The 21,676-nt window shown below is 47.5% G+C and overlaps 1 protein-coding gene across 1 annotated transcript in view; it reads left to right on the forward strand.

Moving 5' to 3' along the window:
- The window catches only part of LOC108939247 (cadherin EGF LAG seven-pass G-type receptor 1-like), a 69,021-nt gene that overhangs the window by 31,511 nt on the left and 15,834 nt on the right, over positions 1-21,676 (forward strand). Inside the window, exons 5-15 of the mRNA XM_029249958.1 lie at positions 875-963; positions 11,516-11,673; positions 13,020-13,183; positions 13,384-13,509; positions 17,407-17,573; positions 17,920-18,105; positions 18,460-18,573; positions 18,770-18,944; positions 19,141-19,282; positions 20,990-21,110; positions 21,279-21,462. Of these exons, the coding sequence (XP_029105791.1) occupies positions 875-963; positions 11,516-11,673; positions 13,020-13,183; positions 13,384-13,509; positions 17,407-17,573; positions 17,920-18,105; positions 18,460-18,573; positions 18,770-18,944; positions 19,141-19,282; positions 20,990-21,110; positions 21,279-21,462 (1,626 nt within the window). The remainder of the gene's footprint in view (positions 1-874; positions 964-11,515; positions 11,674-13,019; positions 13,184-13,383; positions 13,510-17,406; positions 17,574-17,919; positions 18,106-18,459; positions 18,574-18,769; positions 18,945-19,140; positions 19,283-20,989; positions 21,111-21,278; positions 21,463-21,676) is intronic.

Genomic DNA, 21,676 nt, shown 5'->3' on the forward strand with positions numbered 1-21,676 from the left:
AACTGTGAAGTCTGGCAGCCCTCATCAGTCCATCGTCCGGGGCTTGCTGAGGAAATAGCTGGCCAGAGTGCGATAAGGCACACATTACCCTTGTTCCCCACTCTTTCCAGAACACGCCCACCCACACCTCACACCAGCAACCTCAGGTTACAGCCTTCATAGACCGTGTGTTGGCATCATCCACAGGAGCAGTGATACGCGATCAGGAGATAGCTGCAGTGTTTTGCTGTACTTGCCTGTGTTAGAGAACAAAGCGCTGCTTAACCGTTCTTGACGGGCTCGTCACACAAGTGTGCGTTACAGTGCTAGCAGCACAGCAGAGAGAGTGTGATGGCTGGCAGCATTATCCTGGTTATTAATGGTGAGTCGCAGAGGGTCCCCAGGAGTTCCTGGAAAGATACAGTTAACATTGACCGCACTCAAGAATGACATGTCTCCATCCAAATCCCTCCCTGTGTTGGTGCGATGCACTTTTTGTACTGCTCTCTAAGATGAACGTCGCTTTGGACAAAAGCGTCTGCTGAATGAATCAGTGTAAATGTAAACATGGTAGTTGTGTTACCTGCTGCTGCTTGTGAACTCTGACAGGTGGGTCTTGCCTTTGGAAAACACCTAATAGCTCCTCTAAATCGTTGCCGGTCTGTACCGCTCTATGAACACCATTTTTTTACCTGTGAATCCCCAGGCATTTTCAACACATGATTTATGGGCACTTCTGTGAAACTTGTTTTGAGATGGAGACAAAGAAATGGAAAACTTCCCCTTTCGGAATAACCATCGCTGCACAGAAGAAATGAAAGCGCAGCTGAAAAGTTGGTGTAGGTGCTTCTTCAAGTAAATCCTTCTCTGCTGTTTCCTTGTTCCATTGCTAAAGGAGAGACGAAAACCACGGTGTCACCCTTCGTCGCCGGGGGAGTCAGCGATGGCCAGTGGCACTCGGTGCAGCTGCATTACTACAACAAGGTGAGCGACGGCCGCAGTTCCGATGCCGCACCCAAACGCTCACCGGTGTGACTGAGGGGGCATCGGCTGTTGTTGGTTCCGATCTGTGGTGCAACGCTGCCACAATGAAGGTACGCGACTTATTACACATTTCTGCTCTCTCCAACTTTACACAGTTGTCTCACCGCTGTAAGAGCCTGCGGAGATTACACAGTGCAAGTATCTCTTCGATGTACTACAAAGGCAAAGAAGTTTGCCTGTATTGTTTGGGTTAGGGCTATGGAACCATGCTCCAGTATCATGTACCTTAATGAGGAACACATCAGCGTTTCAGTTGTCACACGCTCCAGTCAGATGTTTGTTAAGCACTGTGTCCCTCTGAACGCTTCTCCCCTCATGTAAAGGTGTGAATCATATCTACTTCACAGATCTGGACATGTAAAGTTATTCTGCTGTGTTCTGCTTGTTTTCCTAATGCGCCTCTGGCTTGGTGTTTATGGAAACGTCTCTATGGGAACCACTGCGGTGATTTACCTCGCAGCCTGTCTCAGGTTATACCCTTTGTTTCGCTGTTACACGCTTGGATTCCTTGCTGTTGTCGCTACTCCTGAGTGTGATGCCGCCCATTTGGTAACCTTTGAGCTAACCCGCTGGTGTTTGTCATCGGGACTGGTGCATGTAGACTGGACATGGCTGGCGTGCCGGATGGGTGGGTGTGGGTCCTGGGGAGGAGCTCGCACGCCGAGTCCCCCGGGAGAGCACAGCTATTAGAGCTGGTGAGCAAACGTGATGTGTGGTGTCAGACTGACTTAAATGCCCTTACCTCCCAAGCACAATGGCAGGACAGAGGTGTCTCTTAAACTGCCCAGACATACCTCTGAATTCATGTATTATTATTATTATTATTATTATTATTATTATTATTATTATCATTAACCATTATTTACCCGACTTCTTTGTCTAAGGCAACTAACAATATTAGTTTTCCATTTTAAGCTACTTGCAGTGATTTTCACGTTTAAAGCAGTGTACCCTTACCGCACCAATTCAGGGTAAGTACCTTGATCAGTAGTACTTATGGGGTTCGGTGGGGTTCAGGACCACCAACTGTAAGAAGATGTCTGTAATCACTACAGTACCGCTCGCCACCCCCATATACATGTCCTTTGGCAGGATGTGGTGTGGACTCTGATACACCTCAGGGTTAAACTTTCAAAAACAAAGATGCAGGGGCTCACTGGCCCCAGCAGCATCTCGCTCTGAGCTATGGAGTCAGAGATCAGCTGTAGAAAGGTGATGCCCTGCTGTGCACTGGGGAAAAGTGAGCTGCAGGTTCTCACCGCGTATGAGGAAGGCCTCGGTGGTTGCCGTAGGAACAGACACCTTCTTGTTAACTGTTGTGCTCAGTTGCACGTGTGGCTTGTCTTGAGGGACATGCAGTAAGATAAAGGATGAAAGAGACAACGAGAAAGGCAGGATGTTTCTCCAAATTCCTTCGTATGAAAGTGTACTTCTTTCAGGATTCGGACTTGTTCAGGTTAGTGTAAGCAAAGGGGAGTCCCAAAGGGAAGGATGTTTTTGGATCAAGAAGCTCAAGGTCTCAGTGTTTATGGGACAGGAAGTGATGTGATGTGATGTCATGCCATTAAAGATATGTGATGCCCTTTCATCGCGTCAGCCTGCAAAAAGAGTAGCTGCGCTGTTCGTTTCGTCTCTGCACATAGTGCTTTCTCATATTATCCATCAGTGATGTAAACATGGTGATCAGCGGGTTGTTCAATTCCAACGTGCTTAAAACAAACAGGAGAACAAGGGCCTTCGCTAACAGGAAGCTGCAGCTCTGGCATTTTGACGGATGCTTGAAAGGAACAGGAGGCTATTATGTGTGATAATTACGGAGGTGTTAGAGGAAGGAGCCATGCTTACTGTGCCGTGTGCATCTGGTGTCTGTGTTTGCACATCCACGCTCATTTGGACGTAATTAGAGCTACCGGAACTATAAAAACATACACAGCAGCGTGTTATTACTGAAGAGGTACGTAAGTGAGGCTCTGGGCAGGAGTACGTTCAGGCAGAATGGGACAAATCTGCGTCTCCCTGTACCAGCTGCTTTGACATGTCCGCTAACAGACAGGCTTTTTCAAAAAAACAGAAAATAAGAGCTGCAGAAAAGTGAGCCTAGATTTCGAGACTGATCCGTTTCATGGCCACGTACTGAACGGACAGTGTGGGGAGGGGGGCAAGTGTTTTAAAAATTGAAGTGTGTCGAGAATGAGGAGTTGGCCATCCACTACGGTAGTTAATCTGGATGATTTACTGAAAACAGAATCCAAGCAAAGATAGCATTCTAAAAATGTACTCATTATGATTATTTTCCTGTGCATATGCATGCAGATTCATCACACAGCATTTCTTTTTACAGAGTGACATACATAAATGTGAACATTTCCACCCTGCTCCATGTTAAGATCACTGCACCATCGTTGTCTCGATGATGGCAAGTAACATTGCTGATGAAGTTAATATGAAGCGTAGTCAGTATTTAATGTAACTAATGAGTTAGTTTTAAAAAAGTTGTTTAAATTTCACATCAGTATGCATACATGTCTGCTAAATGAATAAGAGTAAATGAGAAGAAATGCATGGGGGCGCGGTGGCGCAGTGGGTTGGACCGGGTCCTGCTCTCTGGTGGGTCTGGGGTTCGAGTCCCGTGTGGGGTGCCTTGTGGCGGACTGGTGTCCCGCCCTGGGTCTGTCTCCTCCCCTTCCGGCCTTACGCCCTGTGTTACCGGGTAGGCTCCGGTCCCCTGCGACTCTGTATGGGCCAAGTGGTTCTGAAAGTGTGTGTGTGTATGTGTGTGTGAGAGAGAAGAAATGCGGGGGGTGCGGTGGTGCAGTGGGTTGGACCAGGTCCTGCTCTCCGGTGGGTCCAGGGTTTGAGTCCTGCTTGGGGTGCCTTGCAATAGACTGGCGTCCTGTCCTGGGTGTGTCCCCTCCCCCTCCGGCCCTGTGTTGCTGGGTAGGCTCCGGTTCCCCGCGACCCTGTCTGGGACAAGTGGTTCAGAAAGTGTGTGTGTGAGAAAAAATGCTGTTTGCTGATGGTGATGGATACATCGGTGCAGAACTGGCATTGAGATGGAGTGACTGGGGTCCCGACCCATGTGCGACCTCTGTACAGAACAGGTCTGCAAAAGGGGTTTCCCCTTCATCACAACTGTTTTCTTTACCCCCCAGGGGTGGGTTCTCACCTCCTGTACCTCCCCTCCTTGTGTGCCTGTCACAGGAGACCTTGTTTTACAAACGCCAAACACCGCCCGTGCTAATTTGAAGGAAGCGTGGCGGTTGTCCTGCGACGAGCCTCAGAGCAGTTTTCTCCTGACCCGTGAGGGACAGGTTATCAACACAAACGTCTCTCCACAGCCGCCCAGCTGCATGCGCTTAACCTTGACTCGCACCGCGGGAGACGCCACGTGTTTCCTCTGGCTCAAACAGCCAGTTTTTTCTGTTTTTTGGCACAGTGACCAGTGAAAAAAAAGGCTTGTTTGAAAATGTATTACTTTGTAAGTATCGCTGATATTTTCAGATTTAGAGATAATCGTTGAGCTGGTTACGTTTAAAATTGTTAAATAAAAAATAAACCAAGCGCAAACTTTAAGAAACTCTTCTTATAACATTTTTGCTTGAACTCCATAAAATGGTGCCACATGTCAAATAAACCGGTGGTGGTAGCCCATTTTACTGTAGAAGAGCTCAGTTTTTCACCAGCTGGTCTCACATTTGTACAGTCAGACTGCAGTCTAGCCTGAGGAACATCTGTGGTTCCCTTCAGGAAGGTTTTGCAGCATAAATAACTGTACAGGTGATCAGCCTGGAAGCTGAAAGGTGCTTAGAGCACATCATGGTACAGGCTTCCCTTAAAGACAAAGATGAAATGTTTCACAGTATGATGTGGACACATACACTGGAGTGCCATGAGCAGATGTTCACATTACTTGCTAGTTTTCTCCTTTGCTCCCCCAGGACTGTGTGCCCTCCCTGACCTTCCTCCTTATCTGGATGTTGAACAGAAAGCTGTGATGTGGGGGGGGGAAGGGGGTGCAGTAGCGCAAGGTCAGGGCTGTTGCCTTCTACATTTACTTTTATTCAATTAGCTGACACTTTTCTCCGAAGTGACTTACAATGTTAATCTACCGACAGTTATTTACCCATTTATACAGCTGGGTAATTTCACTGGAACAATTCAGGGTAAGTACGTTGCTCAAGAGTATTACAGCTGGATATGAGAATTGAACCTGTGACCTTTGGGTCCAAAAGCAGCAGCTCCAACCACTAGTGTATGAACCTCACGTTTTAAGTCACCTTGGAAACAGCCATCAGATAAATGTGTAAATATATATTATATATGTAGAAATGTGTGTTTGTCACATGGAACCGAGGACTCGGGGGCGGCTGGACCCAAGTGCAGGATCGGTTGTCAGGAACCAAGGGATCAAGCAAGTTCTTGTTGTCGGGGACAGGCGAAGAATCGGTCGATTGACGATCAGAGTGAGAGCGAGGGTTGAAGAACGTGGTCAGGAAATGAAGCGAAGGGTCGAAAGCCGGGAAACGGAGACAGGGAGCAAGGGACGAGGAAGAACTAGACATAGCGCAGGAGGGATGGTTGTCTCAGCGAGATTCCGCGATTGTACGGGAGCTGAGGAGGGTCTTTTAAAGGTGAGCGCTCATTCAGGTGCTTGATTGGTGTCAGGTGCTGTCGATCGCGGTGCGGGCGTGGACATGACAGTGTTGTTGTTCTCAGTTTTTCTGTGTCTGGAAAATATGCTCCTTATAATTCTGACCTCCGAATTGATCTCAGTTGTACGTTTCTCTTCAGCCTGTTATGTTGTAAACATACAGTAGTTCATAAAAGACAGGTTATAAAAAGATTTAAAAAAAGAATTAAAATTCATTTGAATGAAAAGACACTTAGCAGAGGACAGAGAGCAGCTTTTTCCTTTTCCTGCACTGCTGCCAGCGAGCACGGCAGTGTGTGGCCGAGTTAAACATTCATGGTGTGTGATGTCAAGTCGCCCTTCGGTGGAACGTTGCCGTCTATCTGCGCAGGCAGGAAGATGGAACCGGAATCGAATTTATGTGGAATGTGTGGGGGAAAAAGGGAGGGGAACGTTTCCATTCACTGGAGGGCGGCACTCTGGGGTTTAAAGTCTCTGGTCTGTTAAGTTGTGCTTTCAACTTTCCCGGTGCATTCTGGGTCATTCTCAAAGCATCCACCGGCATATTTGCTGGAAGTGCCGCTGCATCCTACCAACCTGAGGTGCGGCTATAGTAGATCTGCTCAGCGTGTCATTTCTCTTCCTTAGGGTCAGGGTCCTCACCTAGCAGTCGCTCTTACCCTCAGTGGACACAGTAAAAATTACCCAACCCTATAATTGGGTCAGTCACACAAAGGTATCATCTACAGTAAGGAAATAAGTAATAATCCTGTGCATGTTTTAATTCTGTACTTTAACTGGGCAAGTTTCATTTGAAGTAAATTCTTACTCTAGCAATGATGTCGAACGCTGGTGAAACCAGTCATTTTAAATGTGAGCGTGTGCTCACGCTGGAATTGCGGCGCCACGTCGAGCCGCAGTAAGCGTGTATTGTGAGCTGTGCACGCTCGCGTTTCAGCCCATTACTCCTGCCCAAACTGCAGCGACACACAGGGCCGCTGTCGCCTTTTGCGCTCGCATATTTCCTCGGGGATCGGAGCTCAGGTTACCGCCGGGACAAGAGTTTCAGTAACAGGGAGGAATTTTATCTTGCGGAGCCCCTCTGGCCTTTCTCAGGGCAGCAATGTCCCTCACTGTGGCCCTTGGCAGGGCAGCGCGCACACACACGCGCGCGCGCAGTCAGCTCCTGTCGGGGTGTTTTCAACAGCGCACATTGGTATCGCACAAATCTGTCAGCAGTACAAGTTCGTCTCTCAGTGACATTTCTCCGGCATGAGTGCGGTTCCAGACCCCTCTCCTTCCGCAGGCAGTCATTTCGAGATCCTTTCATAAGGAAACTGGTTAAGGGGCAGCTGCTGCTGCTTTAGCGCTATCAATATACATATATTTGATGAGTGACGGAAATTGCCGGAATGTTCCCTACTTGTTTTGGACTCTTCCCGGTAGAGATGCTCTGTCGCAGCATGGCCACGCGTTTCCCGGCGTCCGCGGCGCTCCGGCCGCGTGAATCCACACGCTGTGCTGTTGGGCCGCCGTGTTGAACGCCCTCACGAATTCTCTCCGGACGTGGGAAGGAGCGCCATAAATTTTAATGGTGAAACGGCAGAACTATGTGATCTGTGCGATTTAGTGTCTACTCAGCGGCGCTGATAAAGACAGTCAGTGGAGGATTAATCTCTCAACTTCTTTGCTCGTGTGCCATCTTAACACCCCTGAGGTATGGCTGTTAGTTGTCTCCAAGTTCCAGAGAGCAGGTTAATGTTAGCGGGATTAAGCACAAATGCCACCTGTCAGCCGTGTTTAATACCCACACAATGGCTGCACAGGTTGTGCCAGAGCATCGGGATTAAACTCACTGTACGTTTCGGCAAAAAGGTCCACTTTGAGCATTTCCAGAACTCGCACTTCCTTTGCTGAACCTTAGTTTAAATGTCATTCCATTGAGCTGGAGGTGGTTTTGACTGTCTCGGCCGGCTGACCGGAGCGAGGCCTCGCACACCGACTCTGTGATCAGCAGGTTGCGTCGAATGTGTCCTGCTGTGTGTAGCTCTGTGCAGTACGTGCTTCCTCTTTTCAAAGGGAGGCACGCTGAGCCCCACCGTGTAACACTGGCATCACTTTCGCAAGCAGTACACACCGATAGACTTACGCACGGGGTTCTGAGATCCTCAGCCTCCTGGCTTCTGCTCCCACTCATCAAGTCTTCACCTACCACCTACTCACACCCCGAATGTGTCTTTAAGTGTCCGTTCCAGAGTCCAGAGAAAGTCAAACGCCACATATCTTCCTCTCAATCACCCAGATTGTCCTAAAACTTGAGCCATCGACGGCTGCGGTGATGTGGTGAAGCGCGCGTGTGCTCGTGCGCGCGCGTGTGTGTAGCGTGAGCACCGGCTGAAATAAAACCCTTTGCTCATCTCTCACCGTGTTCTTTGTTACGTACTTGAAAAGAAAACCACAGAACAAAACAAGTGTCTGTTTCCCGCTCCTGAAAAAGGGTGCGCTCTTGACTAATGGAGCTCGTAGGATCCTGGCTAGTGATATGACCGCCGTCATGTATAGCTTTGAAATGAGCTCCTTGTTCAATGTATGTCCCGAGGCTGCCCCACTGTTGAGTCCCATAGGTTTTCTCTTCAGGACGCGGTGCTGGCGGGAAGTGAGCTGATGGCTGGGGAACCTTGAGAATGTCAGGAGGAGCCGCACGACAGGTGCTTCCAACCCCACGTGCGACAACAGAGAGTGCTCCCTCGTGGCTTTCGGCACTTTCCCCGTTCACACAGCCAGAGGATACTGAATCTGTGCTGTGCGCCAGGATGCGACCATCCAGGATTTGGACCTGCACCTTTCTGTCCAACGTATAGCTCCTTCAGTGTGTCCTCATGAGATGACTGTGGTGCTCATCCTGCCACATGGACAACAGCAGTTTAGGGCCATGATAGGCTGAGGACCAGGATGACCTCTCACTCTTTCCTTACCCGATAACAGTTTGTCCCCAGGGCTTCTACATGCAGTTTCAGTCGTGTCCTTCTCTAGGACATGACTAGTATTAAGGTAGGGTACACATATGGTAAGTGCCATCAAGTCGAAGTCAACTCTTGGCAAGTACATGTGTGGTAGTCCTGGGGGCGGACGCTGTTTGCCAGCGGGAGTAGAGGTTTGTGCGTTTCATTTTCACACGAGAGAGGAGTTCCCTGCAGGTGCAAGCCCCATGTGCCACCTCTGGACCAGCATCTGCGCAGAAAAAGCTGGAGGGAGCACCTGTCACGCATGCACTTGGGTGCACAGCCAGTGTGTTTTCCTACATGAGCTCTGTAGAAATGGTTTTATTTCCCTCACAGGTTGGTGAAAGCTTAGTCTGACAGTACTCTTCTTAAGGATGTGGCTGTAATTATGACGGCCGCTGTTATTATTATGAGTATTTACATAGCAGCTCACACTTTTCAGAAGTATGAACAAGAATAACAAATTAGAGGTATTACAGTTAGAACAGAGTACGGTGCGGGGGTGTCTCTGGATGCCGTGCTGCTGTTGCTTTTGCATTCTTCAGTGGCATTAATCCACCCCTGACATCTTCTTGTGGCAGGTTCTGGAATGCTCGGAGCATTCAGTTGCTGGCTCACGTTCTTCCTTCCATGAGCGGGTAGACTTGGCAGCTCAGGTTACCCCACTGATCCATAGCCGCCTCGCTCAGCTGTGTACCTGTCGGGTATGAAAGGACTGGGAGCACTGCGAGCATTTTGTTTGTGCCCTACCTGTCTACTGCTGCACACCGCCTCCTCGATTCATGGCCCAGACCGGAGTTATTGTGCAGACTTTCCTGTTAATTCAGTGTGACCGACGGGCAAGTATCTCTCTGCCAAGGTGCTCCCATTCTTTTCCAGGCTGAGCAGGAAATCTGCGCCACTTACCTGTGTTTGCAGATGGGTGGGCCTCATCGAGAGGCTTTATCCCACTGGAAAAGAGCGATCCTGGCTTCAGCTGCTGGCTTCAGGATTCAGCTGCTGCCTGGCAGAAGTGAGCTGTATTGGCGTGCGCCAAAAGCACTTGCTCCTAAGCCTGCTCTTGGAGTGTGTAAAGCAGTTCTTGTGTCAGCCTGCTTGGGTAATCTCTCTCGCTCATGGTCAAATAACAGGCATCAGGCTGGAATTTCTTACGCATTGTGTGTTTGGGGTTGGGCTGCGAAAAGGGGGGGCACCCAGTTTCTGTTTTCACAGCGGTGCACTGAGTAGCGCCGTTGTCTCACAGTGCCTGGACTCTGAGACATTATGTAGGTTTGATCCCTGTTCAGTCTGTGTAGAGCTTGTGTGGGTTTCCTCCCGGTGCTCTGGTTTCCTCCCACAGTCTGAAGACTGGTTGCAAGTTAACTGATGACTCTAAATTTGCCTGTGTGTGTGTGTGTGTGAGAGAGAGAGAGAGAGAGAGAGAGAGAGAGAGAGAGAGAGAGAGAGAGAGAGAGAGAGAGAGAGAGAGAGAGAGAGGGGGTGGTGGTCTTTTGTAGAAATGAGTGATTGACTGTAGATGGTGCACTGTAGTGTACTGTTAGCAAGCTCGGTCAAAAAAAGGGTCAGCTAAGTACTACAGTGTGTTCACTTTCATATCCCAAAGTGTTCATCGCAGAGCTCCTGGGATCTGTTCTCAGATGTTGGTTCAAACCTGGCTCAGTTAGTGTGGGATTTGCATGTTCTCCCTGTGTTTGTGTGGACTTCCTCCCTCAGTCCAAAGACAGATGACTGATTGATTGATTATTGATAATAGATGGATATCTGCACTCTTCTTCCTTGTGCTGCTCACCAGTGTGTTGATTCAGAGCTTTGGAGGAAAACTAAACCGGCCACATGGAAGGCTAGACAGAAAGGATACAGGTTGGTTGCCACGGTTTAGGGGAAGGTTCTCACATTTTACATGTACGTTTATTTAATGAGCAGATGTTTTTCTCCGAAGCGGAATATATATAATATACAATACAATGAGGGCATTACATCAAGAGAAGGAGATCTGTTCATGGAGACACATGATTCTAGAGTACAGTCACTTCTTCTGTATTAGGAGTAGCGAGTTTCACACTGTGTAGTGTTGGCAATTTGCTCGGATGAAAAATGGTCCACTGGGAACCTGTTCTGAGGTTCTTTCGTTGAGAGAGGTTCCAAGTTGAGATTTGAAAAACAGCAGCTGTGACTTTGGGGTTATAGGTCAGAGGTGAGGGGAAAACTACAGGTTTCTTCTCTGTTACACATGTGATCTGTGGGACTAATGGTCTGTGAAGAAGCCTCTCGCAGTTTGAAAGAAGCCATGGCCAGGCTCACCTGTCAAACAACGCCGGTGAATGGCAGGTATTAGCTGTGAATCATTTTGCATCACAGCGGAATAACAGCGATTTTCGCTTTGTTTTTCTGGCTGTAAATTGACTTGAGAAGCTCTGGAACTTTAAACATTTTTTATGACCATGCTCTGTTTTGTCAGTAGGTCGACATCAGGGTAAGGGTGTGTTTTGGCACTCTGTTCCACCAGTAAACCCATCACTGCGTTTGCTTGAGCTATAAATTAAGGAGACCCGGCTATTAATGATTTTGAAAACCTTTGCAACGTGCAGCTAGATGCCCGGAGGTATCCCATGAATCCTTGTGCTTCTGGCCTCGTGCACACGCACCCTTGTTGTGGACAGGTCGTGCTCCATGAGTGCTCGCTGGCACATCCGTGGAGTTGGATTGTCAGGTTGTCATATTGTTCAGGAAACGCTCCTGTGTGTCTGTGATGTTCACCGCTGTTGCAGCCTCTCCTCTTCACCTGTGTGCTCTGCCGTCCTCCTGTTCCTGTTTACCTTCGCAGTGACTCACCTGTGTGCTGTTGTGGTCACCTTCACAGCCCAACATTGGACGTCTCGGTGTACCCCATGGGCCCTCTGGGGAGAAGGTGGCTGTGGTCGCTGTGGATGACTGCGACATCGCCATGGCAGTGCACTTTGGCAATCACATTGGGAATTACTCATGCGCCGCTCAGGGCACCCAGACGGGACAGAAGAAGTGAGTCCGTTTTCCCGTCTGCCTCTGGTCTGTCTGGATGGCACCAGTTCACAGCCCTTCCTTTTGCTTCAGATGCCTGCTCTAGGGCTCTTAACTCCTCTCTGGGATTATGGAGTTCTCAGACTTTTTGTGGTTTCATAACTAGTTTTTCGGTGACTACCTGTCAAACGTTACTCGAGCGCTTGGTTACTAGTTCATGCCAACTGTCCTGCCGGATCACTCTGGCTGTCTACACCATGTTCAGTTTTCAGAGTGTTGTGGACCTGCAAACATGTTTGATTCAATCCGTACGTTTTAGTGCCTTTAGTACATAGTACAGTGTTTCTGCTGTTAAAGGAAGGTGGCGTGACCGTGCCAGTGAGGCGTAGAACACAGCTTGAACAAAAATGATAAACAGTTAAAGATGGAGTGAAAATAAACACTACTTAAGCACAGAACCAGTCTCTCCAGTCTGATAAGCAGCGACCTGTTTGATAACTTCTCTTGCCACTTAGTGCTCAGGTGAGGTCTTCATTTCTTACCGACAGGTGCGGCCTACGCGGTCTTCGCTCACATCAAAAACACAGTGTATACAAGCACTTCGCTGGTTAAAATGTGTCAAATTACTGTTAAGAAAAGTAGTTACAATAATCTGAAAAACAAGGGCAGTGTGTCAGCGTTAGTCTCAATGATTCCTGACAGTTTTAGGGTTTCAAATTTTATGCCTGTAACTAGGGTAAATTTGAGCTATGATTGAGTAAAAAAAATCAAATGACCACACTAGAGTGCCGCCCGTTGTGTGCAAATGGCTCCATTATCATAGCCGCACATTATGCGATGTTATTACATCATTACGTCAGCAGGCCTTAATGTGACACCGTAATCACCTTAATTTACCTGCCTGATTAACCTCCTTCTTAGGCTAAGTCTATGTGGTCACTATATGTTGAGCAATGTGAGCCAAAGCCCATTTTTTAGAAGTTTCCCATGCAACTAAGCCCTGCCCTTTACTTCCTTAACGCTGTTAGCCACAGTTCTGTTAATGCTCTGCATGGTGGTGTGGTTAAGAACACTTCATGTGTAAACGAGTGGTTGAAGGACAAGGGTGAAAGAGACCCTTCTATGGCACTCTAGAAAAAGGCACCTAAAGTGGAAAACATCTAGCTGTAAAAACAAGTGAATTTATGTTGCTTTCAGTAGAAGTGTCAGCTATGCAGTAAAATAATAATAATAATAATAATAATAATAATAGCTTAAATACACTCATTCTTATTCAGCGTCATACAGAGAGGCCATGTTCCTTGTTCCATCCTCTTGGCTTCTCCTGAGGGAACTTTGGTGATTCATCATCTTTCTTGTCTCTACAGGTCTCTGGACCTCACGGGCCCTCTGCTCCTGGGTGGGGTACCGAACCTGCCCGAGGACTTCCCCGTGCACAACCTTGACTTTGTGGGCTGCATGAGGAACCTCACCATCGACAGCCAGCCCATTGACATGGCTAGCTTTATTGCCAACAACGGGACCACAGCAGGTCCGCATTCCCCGTGTACATCAACTAATATGTCTATTAGTGTTTGCGTTCATGTTTTCATATATTTCACACGTTTCAGTTTGATAGTTGCCAAATGTGCGATAATCTTATTTGTCCATAACGCTCATTTTAACAAGTAGAATGATCTATTTTGCCACCATCCGCATTTTATACAATGTTTTCGTGTGTACCGTGTGCAGGATGCACAGCAAAGCGTGACTTCTGCACAAAGAATGTGTGTCAGAACGGGGGCACCTGCATAAACAAGTGGAACACATATTCCTGTGACTGCCCGCTGCGCTTCGGGGGCAAGAATTGTGAGCAAGGTGAGGGGCTTCAGACAAACGTCCCCTGTGTGTGTGTGTCTATGTGTATCTGTATTTGTGTGTGATAGAGAGAGAGAAATTCTAAAGTAGCAACAGCCCCCGGCTATAAGTGATTCATCGGGGGTGGTGAACTCTGCTGATTATACAAGGCATATGTACAGGATACAGACACTGGGATTAAAGTGTCTAAACTTCCTGTGAAGGAAACATCTGCCTGAACAGTTATATGGCCCCATCAGGAAACTTCGCTGTACTCGCACTCCATTGACTTCTATCCATTGCAATGCAAGACGTAGGAAACGGAGGATCTGTGTTGTGTATTTGCTAAAGAAGGGAAGCATCATGGGAAGCAGGTTACCTGATTCTCTGTATCAGGGCAAACAAACGATGTGCCCGTGCTCATGGGTACCAGATTTTGGAGCATAGTGTGGCCAACAAGAAATATAAAAGGGTTTGCAGTTGGTAGTTTTTTGTAGAATTAATAGGCTTTTCTGATGTAGCTGCCTTTAGTATCCACAGTCTATTTTAATTTTAATATTTTTCTTTGTTTTTTGCCTTATAATTCCATCCATCCATCAGTTTTCATCAAATCCTTCTCTGGTGGGTCATGGTGATTTGGAATCTATCCCAGAATCATAGGGTGTGAGAAAGGCAGGGAATGTACTGGATGGGCAGTCTTACATGCACATACAGTCATACACACAGTACAAGCAATTTTGGGTCACCATGAAACATGTCTTTGGACTGTGCAAGGAAACCCATGCAAACTCCATACAGACTTAGCTAAATTCAAACCCTTGGCCGAACCCAAAGCCCAGGAGCTGTAAGGCACCAGCGTTACCTGCTGCACCATTATGTGCCCCCTTTTTTTATTATTACTGACCTATAGATACACTTTTATGTAAAATGGGGTCTCCTAGCACCATGTCATATAATTTTGACAATTCGCTGTAAAAGCACATATCTAGTGTAAACCTCTGTTATAGAGTCACTCCATAATTCCGGACTTCCTGACAGTGATACAACTGTACATACACGAGGACTACTAGTTACAGGACAGGTAAACACTATGAGAGAAGTTATGCTTTGGTCTTCACCAGCCGTAGCAGTCAGTGGAAGACTCCAGGTCTTCTGTGTCCTAATGACAGACAGGTTGGGGTAATGGAGACACAGGGAGGGGCTGATTCACACACTTGCCAGTTTGCACTATACAGTGCGTTATGTGGTGTGTGTTTTGCAAGGTTTATCTGGTTCTCAAATGTTACCCTGTGAATTACATGTTGCACTCCCTTGTGGAACTACATTAACAATGGTGCTGCAATGGAATGATGTTAGCAAACCACGCCAGTTCAGTACACCCTGGGAATGCAGTAGCTAATACACTTGTAATTAGAAATGTAAATTGAGTGAAATTGTACCTTTTAGCAATTACAACAGTCCTCTGCTTTCAGCCAAATACAGGGTATTGACAAAATATTAGAAACACACACACTTTCTGAACCGCTTGTCCCATACGGGCTCACGGGGAGCCAGAGCCTAACCTGGCAACTCAGAGCATAAGGCTGGAGGGGGAGGGGACACACCCAGGATGGGACGCCAGTCCGTCACAAGGCACGCAAAGCAGGACTCGAACCCCAGAGCCACTGGGAAGCAGAACCCGGTCCAACCCACTGCGCCACTGTGCCCCCCTTTATTAGAAACATCTCAAGGACCCAAGAAAGAGTAGGGCCACCCTTTGCCTTCAGAACAGCTTTAGTTCTTGTTGAAGGCTTTTATAGAAGTCCTGAACTGTGTGTAATGTGATGATTTTAAATTCACCCTGGTGCTCTTGAAACTACTCACATTGTTTGGCAGTGCGTATTGACCCATTATTGTCTTGCAGTTTGGTGACGTTACTCGGGAACAGTGTTTGCACCAGAGGGTACACTTGGTCCTGTAAAATGGCCTCATTTGCACAGAAATTATCGGCCCAAATCAATCAAAACAGCAGAAGACAGGACAGTCATCACTAAACAAGAAACAATTAACGCGGTAAAAAACAGAAGCTATTACAATATAATAATAAATACTATAGATTTAAACATACTAATTAGAATTTCTCCTCAACAGTAATTACCTTCCTCTTCTTCTTCTTGCCAGTAGCAAGAGACACAGATGGGCGTTTCATATATTTACATTTATTCATTTAACAGATGCTTTTCTCCAAAGCGACGTACATCTCAGTGAAAATACAATTTGTGCACATGAAGGATGCACAAAACACAACATAGATACGGGAGAGGGGTATCAAAAAAAAACTCTGGAAACACAGAAAACTGTAGAGTATCGGTTGTATACACTTGCGACCGCATGATAGACTGTGAGATGTGGATCACTGCCACTGCCCAGCTGCCCAGCATCACGAGAGAGTATTGTTCCGTGTATCACTTGCCCAGGAAAAAATCAAAATTCAAAGTACGGTTTCTACGGAATGTCTATTGGCAGCTCACCATCATAAAGTCAAAAAATCCTAAGTTGAACCATCATAAGTCAGGGACCACCTGTTTTCGTTTAGGAGACGTTTTTCTCCAGAGCCACATACATTTCTGAGAACAATTAAAACAAAAAGTCCAATTAAACTGTTCCTCTTTGTCGATGCAATCTGTCCATGTTTGGCATATGCCGTCATTATTTTTCAGACTGTTCCCTTTTACACATAAAATAATTTTGCAATTTTTGCAATCAATGCACGTGTCATTCAGGTGCTAATTATTTTGCCTCTTTAGAACTCTTTTAGTTGCCTCATGTTGCTCATTATTACAGCTCCTTTATAACTGCCACATACTGTTAACTTGGTCATCAACCTGACGACTCACCTTTGCAGTTGCATTTGTAATTGTGATTTACAGTAGTTCTTCCAAAGTTAAACTCCTTTTTCATGGAGTGTTTCTATTATTTTGTCCAACACCTGTACTCTCCTCCTGGTATCTGTAGTGACTGTACTTTTTGCAGTATGGCTACTGTTTGATTCCAGGAGAAAGACAGAGACTCATAGTATAGCTTCTGAACAGCTGTTCCACAACCTCCGCCCTTCTTAATAAGTGTGGTCAGTGCTCATTTGCCCTGGAGGCCTCATGGATTGAACTCTCCAGTTGCTTCCAAAGGAAGTGACCTGAGTAACGCTGACAAAGCCGCAGGGTTGGTGCTCTTCCAAAATCGTTTCCTGTGATGCAAAAAGAAAACAGTCTGCATCTGGGTGTTTTCTTTGTGAGATTGTGCTGGTTTTGGGATGACATCTTCTTGGAAGCACTGCAGGTTTTTTTTTCATGACCATGTCTGCTACTGGTTTTGCGGTATGTTTGGAGCGCGTTGTCCTTTCTTCATGCTTTCTCAGTTTGAGACCCTTGGCCGCGGGTTAATTGAGGTACACATTTCTTCCACATAGAATCGGGTGGGTCCACAATGCAGAACTTCATAGCTTGTTGCACCTTGTAGATGGTGACAGTGAAAATGGATGGATTCTCTGGGATTTGTACATTGCACTGCCTCCCTTTTCTGCTCACTTCTTCCTGGGCCTTCCTTTCTGTCTGGTTGGGTGTTGGTGCTGCAGAATGTTTGTGTGCACTGTGCATCGACCACAGAAGGTGGCAAGATGCTTCAGCAGGTAACCGTTGAGCTGCACAGTCAACCCTAGGTATGACTCCAACTCAGAGCGTGCAGAGTTCGCACACTCTTCCCGTGTTCGCTGCCTAAAGATATGCAGAAGAAGGTAATGGTAAACCACTTCGGTACTCCCCCTTACCATGAAAATCACACAACTGGTTGCCATGAGTCAAATTTGACTCGACGGCACCTACCCTTGCCTTACTGACCCAAGCAAGGTTCTGATCCATCACATCTTTCTGTGTCCTGTTGTAGCTATGCCATCCCCTCAGTACTTTGACGGCCAGGCTGTAGTGTCTTGGAGCGAGCCAGACATCACAGTTGCCATTCCCTGGTACCTGGGCCTGATGTTCCGGACACGGCGGAGCAGTGGGACATTACTACACACCAGCATCGGGATGTCTTCCAGGATAAACCTTGAGGTGCACCAAAGGCATCAAGTTCTGCATCATGCTCCAATACACACTTCACTGCCCAGGGACAATTCACTGTAACTACTGTTTACATTCCCAGCCTGAAATGAAACGTAGATAAACAGCCCCAGTGTTTCTTTTGCATGCTTTTACTGTTGACAACCTTGCTGGACTGGTGCCACAAGCTTTGTGGACTATATACTGTTGCTCCAAGGTAAAGTCACTGGTATTCGAGTGTGGTCCCAAAGGGCTCTAGTAGTGCCCATAGCTCATGTTAAACCTCCTTCAGATGAAGACTGGAGAGCAATATGGGATTTAGCTGCAGTTTCACCCCTTGTCCCGATTATCCTTTCAGATCAGCAATAAGCACTTGAGCTTTAAGGTGTTCCTCGGAGAGCAGAGGGTCGCCAGTCTGGAGTTCGCCCAGGTCCGGGTCAATGATGGGGACTGGCATCACGTCCTGGTGGAGCTGAAAAGCATCAAGGATGGAAAAGACATCCAGTATATGGCTACGGTCTCACTAGACTACGGCATGTTCCAGGTGAAGTTGTCTCATACAGAAATTTCAGTATCACAGGTTTCATGTCCAGCCATGTTCAGAAAGAGCTGCTGAAATCAAGAGATCTATATAAGAGCCTCCAAAGCTCATACAGCGCTGTCACATGCTGTGCCCACTGTTGAAAGTCTAGTGGCCTGAAGGTGTAACTATGGAGGTTAGGGACTACAGCAAGCATCTGCAGTGTCACCTACTTGTGAGATTTCAGATGTTCACAGTGGAACAGTTGAGGAAGGATCAGTTTAACTAGGAATGGTAAACACTAGCAGCATGTTTAGGTGTTAGGGATTAACCTGATGGGGGTGGGCTGTTATAATAACCAAAGGATCTGTCCCACAGAGCACAGTGGAGATTGGGAATGAGCTTCCAGGTCAGAGGCTGAAGAGCCTGTTTGTGGGTGGAGTCCTAGGCCCAGATGGTTTGGTCAAGCATGGCTTCCAGGGCTGCATGCAGGTGGGTTCCTGTTTCCATCTGACCTCTCCATTCTCCTGTGCTCCTGCTCTCTGATTTAACTGTATGACCAACCTCATTTTACCTGTGTCTGTATGCAGCACCAGTTCCACACACCTGTTTACCTGTATGTACATGCAGTGGCTGAACAACCCAGCTATTCACCCGGAGTCTTACGGATGACACCTTTGTCCTGCAGGGTGTACGTATGGGGGAAACAGCCACCAACACAGGCAACATCAACATGCTCCAGGGCCTGAAGATTCGCGTGGAGGAGGGGTGTGACTTGGCCGACCCCTGTGATGCCAACCTGTGTCCCGAACACAGCCACTGCAGCGATGACTGGAGCGCCCATACCTGTGTCTGTGACCCAGGTGGCCTTCCATAACCCTGCTACCCCCTCCCAGTAAAGCTGGACTACCCATGATCCTCTGTATCGACCAAAACTGCAACAGAAATCCCCAAAACACAGCTGGTCACACATTTCCACAAATGACAGGCATTTGCAAAGGTTGTCTCTGCATGTGCTCTGGAGACAGGTGCTGAGACTGCTCTCTGCTGCCTCCTCAGGTTACTTTGGGAAGGACTGTGTGGACGCCTGCCAGCTGAACCCCTGCGAACACACTTCCAGCTGCATCCACAAGCCGAGCTCCTCCCACGGCTACACTTGTGAGTGCGGCCAGAACTACTACGGACAATACTGCGAGAAAAAGTATGACCCTCACCTCTCACTCGCCCAACCGTCGCATACACATAAATCCTTATACCTTTCAGTCCTAGGATACATGAGGTATTTTGAGGCCACCTACTACCCTGTCTCACGACAGATTGGTCTGTTCATGGTGGGAAGAAGAACAGCTTTCTTTTAATAGCTTGGCTGCTTGACTTTGCCACACAGGGTGTGTGTGAGTGTATATATGTGTGTGTGAGAGAGACTGTGAAGGCGATGGCCTCCTGCAGCATTGCACAATGCTCAAATCAATCATCCTGGCAGACTCTGCTGGGCTGTAGTGGAAGCTGTTGCCCTGTGATTTATACCTCTGTGTCGGTGTCCTGGCAGCCGCCCTGTAGCGCCGGAGGAAATTACAATAACCGACGTGCTGCATGTTCGTACAGGTGCCCGTGTGTGTTTGGCATTTCTGGTTGTTCCTCTGCACACCCTGCTGACGCCCCATGCAGAATCACCTTCTGTGAGGGGTAGCAGGTTGTCTGGAGGTCGACCGCAACTTCAGTATATGTTGTTTAGATCCCAGCAGAGAGTCCTCTTGTTGTACTCTGAGAAGGATATAATATGTGGCACTCTATTAGAAATATTCAGCGAGTTCTTTATCAGTTTTGGATTAAAAAATATCCCTTGAGATGAACTGGCAGCCCATCTGGGGTGAATCCTGCTTTATTTCCTATGCCTCCAGGACTGCTATTGGTCACTGAAAATGAAAAATGGTCAAAATGACAATAGTAAATATATCCTTTGACAGTAACACTGAAACAGGCTGTTGTTAAATTAAGAGTGCCAACGAGTTACCGTGCCAGGATCCATGTGTGGACACCCGTGGCTTCTCAGCAGACACATCCCTGAGAGGCCTTTGGTACCTGGAGGAATTTCTTCAGCAATTACAACAAGCCAGATGTGCTCGGTGTCATGTGATGCGCAGCAGTCCTCAGTGCTGCCTCTCCATGTAAAGTTTTGACTGGGTGTGTTGACTCTCGCAGCCATTGACTCTTATGGCTTTTATTGCTCTTCCCCCATGGTGGTTTGTATTGTCGTAACTGATGTACAACATGTTCCCACCTCCTCCCTCACCCTCTGCGAGCTTCTTCGGGGCCACAGTTCTCTTTGAGGGATACATATAGGTTCCTGTACCCTTATACTATGTTCATGAGCAAAATGTAAGTGGGCATCTCTCAGTATGGAGAAATGTGAGAAGCCTCAAGGTGTGGTGGACCCGCAGCCACTGCACCACCCGCCAGCGTGCCTGCACAGCCGGCTTTACGCACGGCTTCCACGTCTCGTAGGCCTGCAGCAGGAAGAGCTTGCCGCTTCAGCGAGTCTCTTTAGATGTTTGGTCTTTCACTCTGCGGTTGCCCTCTGATCACCCTGGTGCTTGGGCACTGCGTTGTCTGGGCGCGTGAAGCAAAAAGGGCTTGAAATCACATCTGTTTGCTCGAGGTGTGGGACTAAAAGTGCCCGAAACTACTAGTATGCACAAGCAGAGCATCTTTGACTGTGAAATTAAGTAAGATCCATAGTCAGTTATTGTTGTTGATGCTAACAAAGAAAAAAAATGCTTAAAGCCAGTAATCAATGTTCATTTTCAGTTTCAGGTGATGAAATCCTGTTAATGTAATAGCAACTGTGGAGGCATCTAAAGTCGGAGCTGTTGACCGTGTCATGTGCTTGCAATTTGTGTTCACGCAGGGTGGACCAGCCTTGTCCTCGCGGTTGGTGGGGGAACCCAGTGTGTGGGCCCTGTAGCTGTGACGTCATTAAGGGTTTCAACCCAGACTGCAACAAGACAACGGGCGAGTGCTACTGCAAGGTAGGGCTACAGTGACTGGAGCTGCTCACTCGACATATTGCCTGTCAGCATTTAGTCTCGCAGCTCTTGACGAGAAGGGGTTTCTGGGTGTTTTTTTTTTTTTGCTCACCTCACGACCACTGTCAGCCTCCACCCAGCAGGAGGTACTAAGTTCTCCCTGGTTTTCAGGACAATTACTACAGGCCAAAGGGTGAGGACACCTGCTACCCATGTGACTGTTACCCTCTGGGTGCTCACACGCGCACCTGCGACCCCCACACGGGCCAGTGCTCCTGCAAGGCAGGCGTGATTGGGCGCCAGTGCAACCGCTGCGACAGCCCCTTCGCCGAAGTGACAGCCAGCGGGTGTCAGGGTAGGTGTCCACACAGAACTTTCAGAATGCCCTAGCTTTCTTATATGTAAAACATCTTTTTATGATTAGCTAAAGTTCAGATGTCTGCTTCTTCACTGGGTAAGTGAAATTTTAGCAAATCGGGTTGTCTCTTTTCAAATTAATTATTAATATTTCTGTGTTGTGAGTATTCTACCTTTCAAAAGCGTGGGAAAATTACAATAACTTGCAATAA

Source organism: Scleropages formosus, chromosome 2 (genome assembly GCF_900964775.1).
Source record: "Scleropages formosus chromosome 2, fSclFor1.1, whole genome shotgun sequence".
Lineage (NCBI taxonomy): Eukaryota > Metazoa > Chordata > Actinopteri > Osteoglossiformes > Osteoglossidae > Scleropages > Scleropages formosus.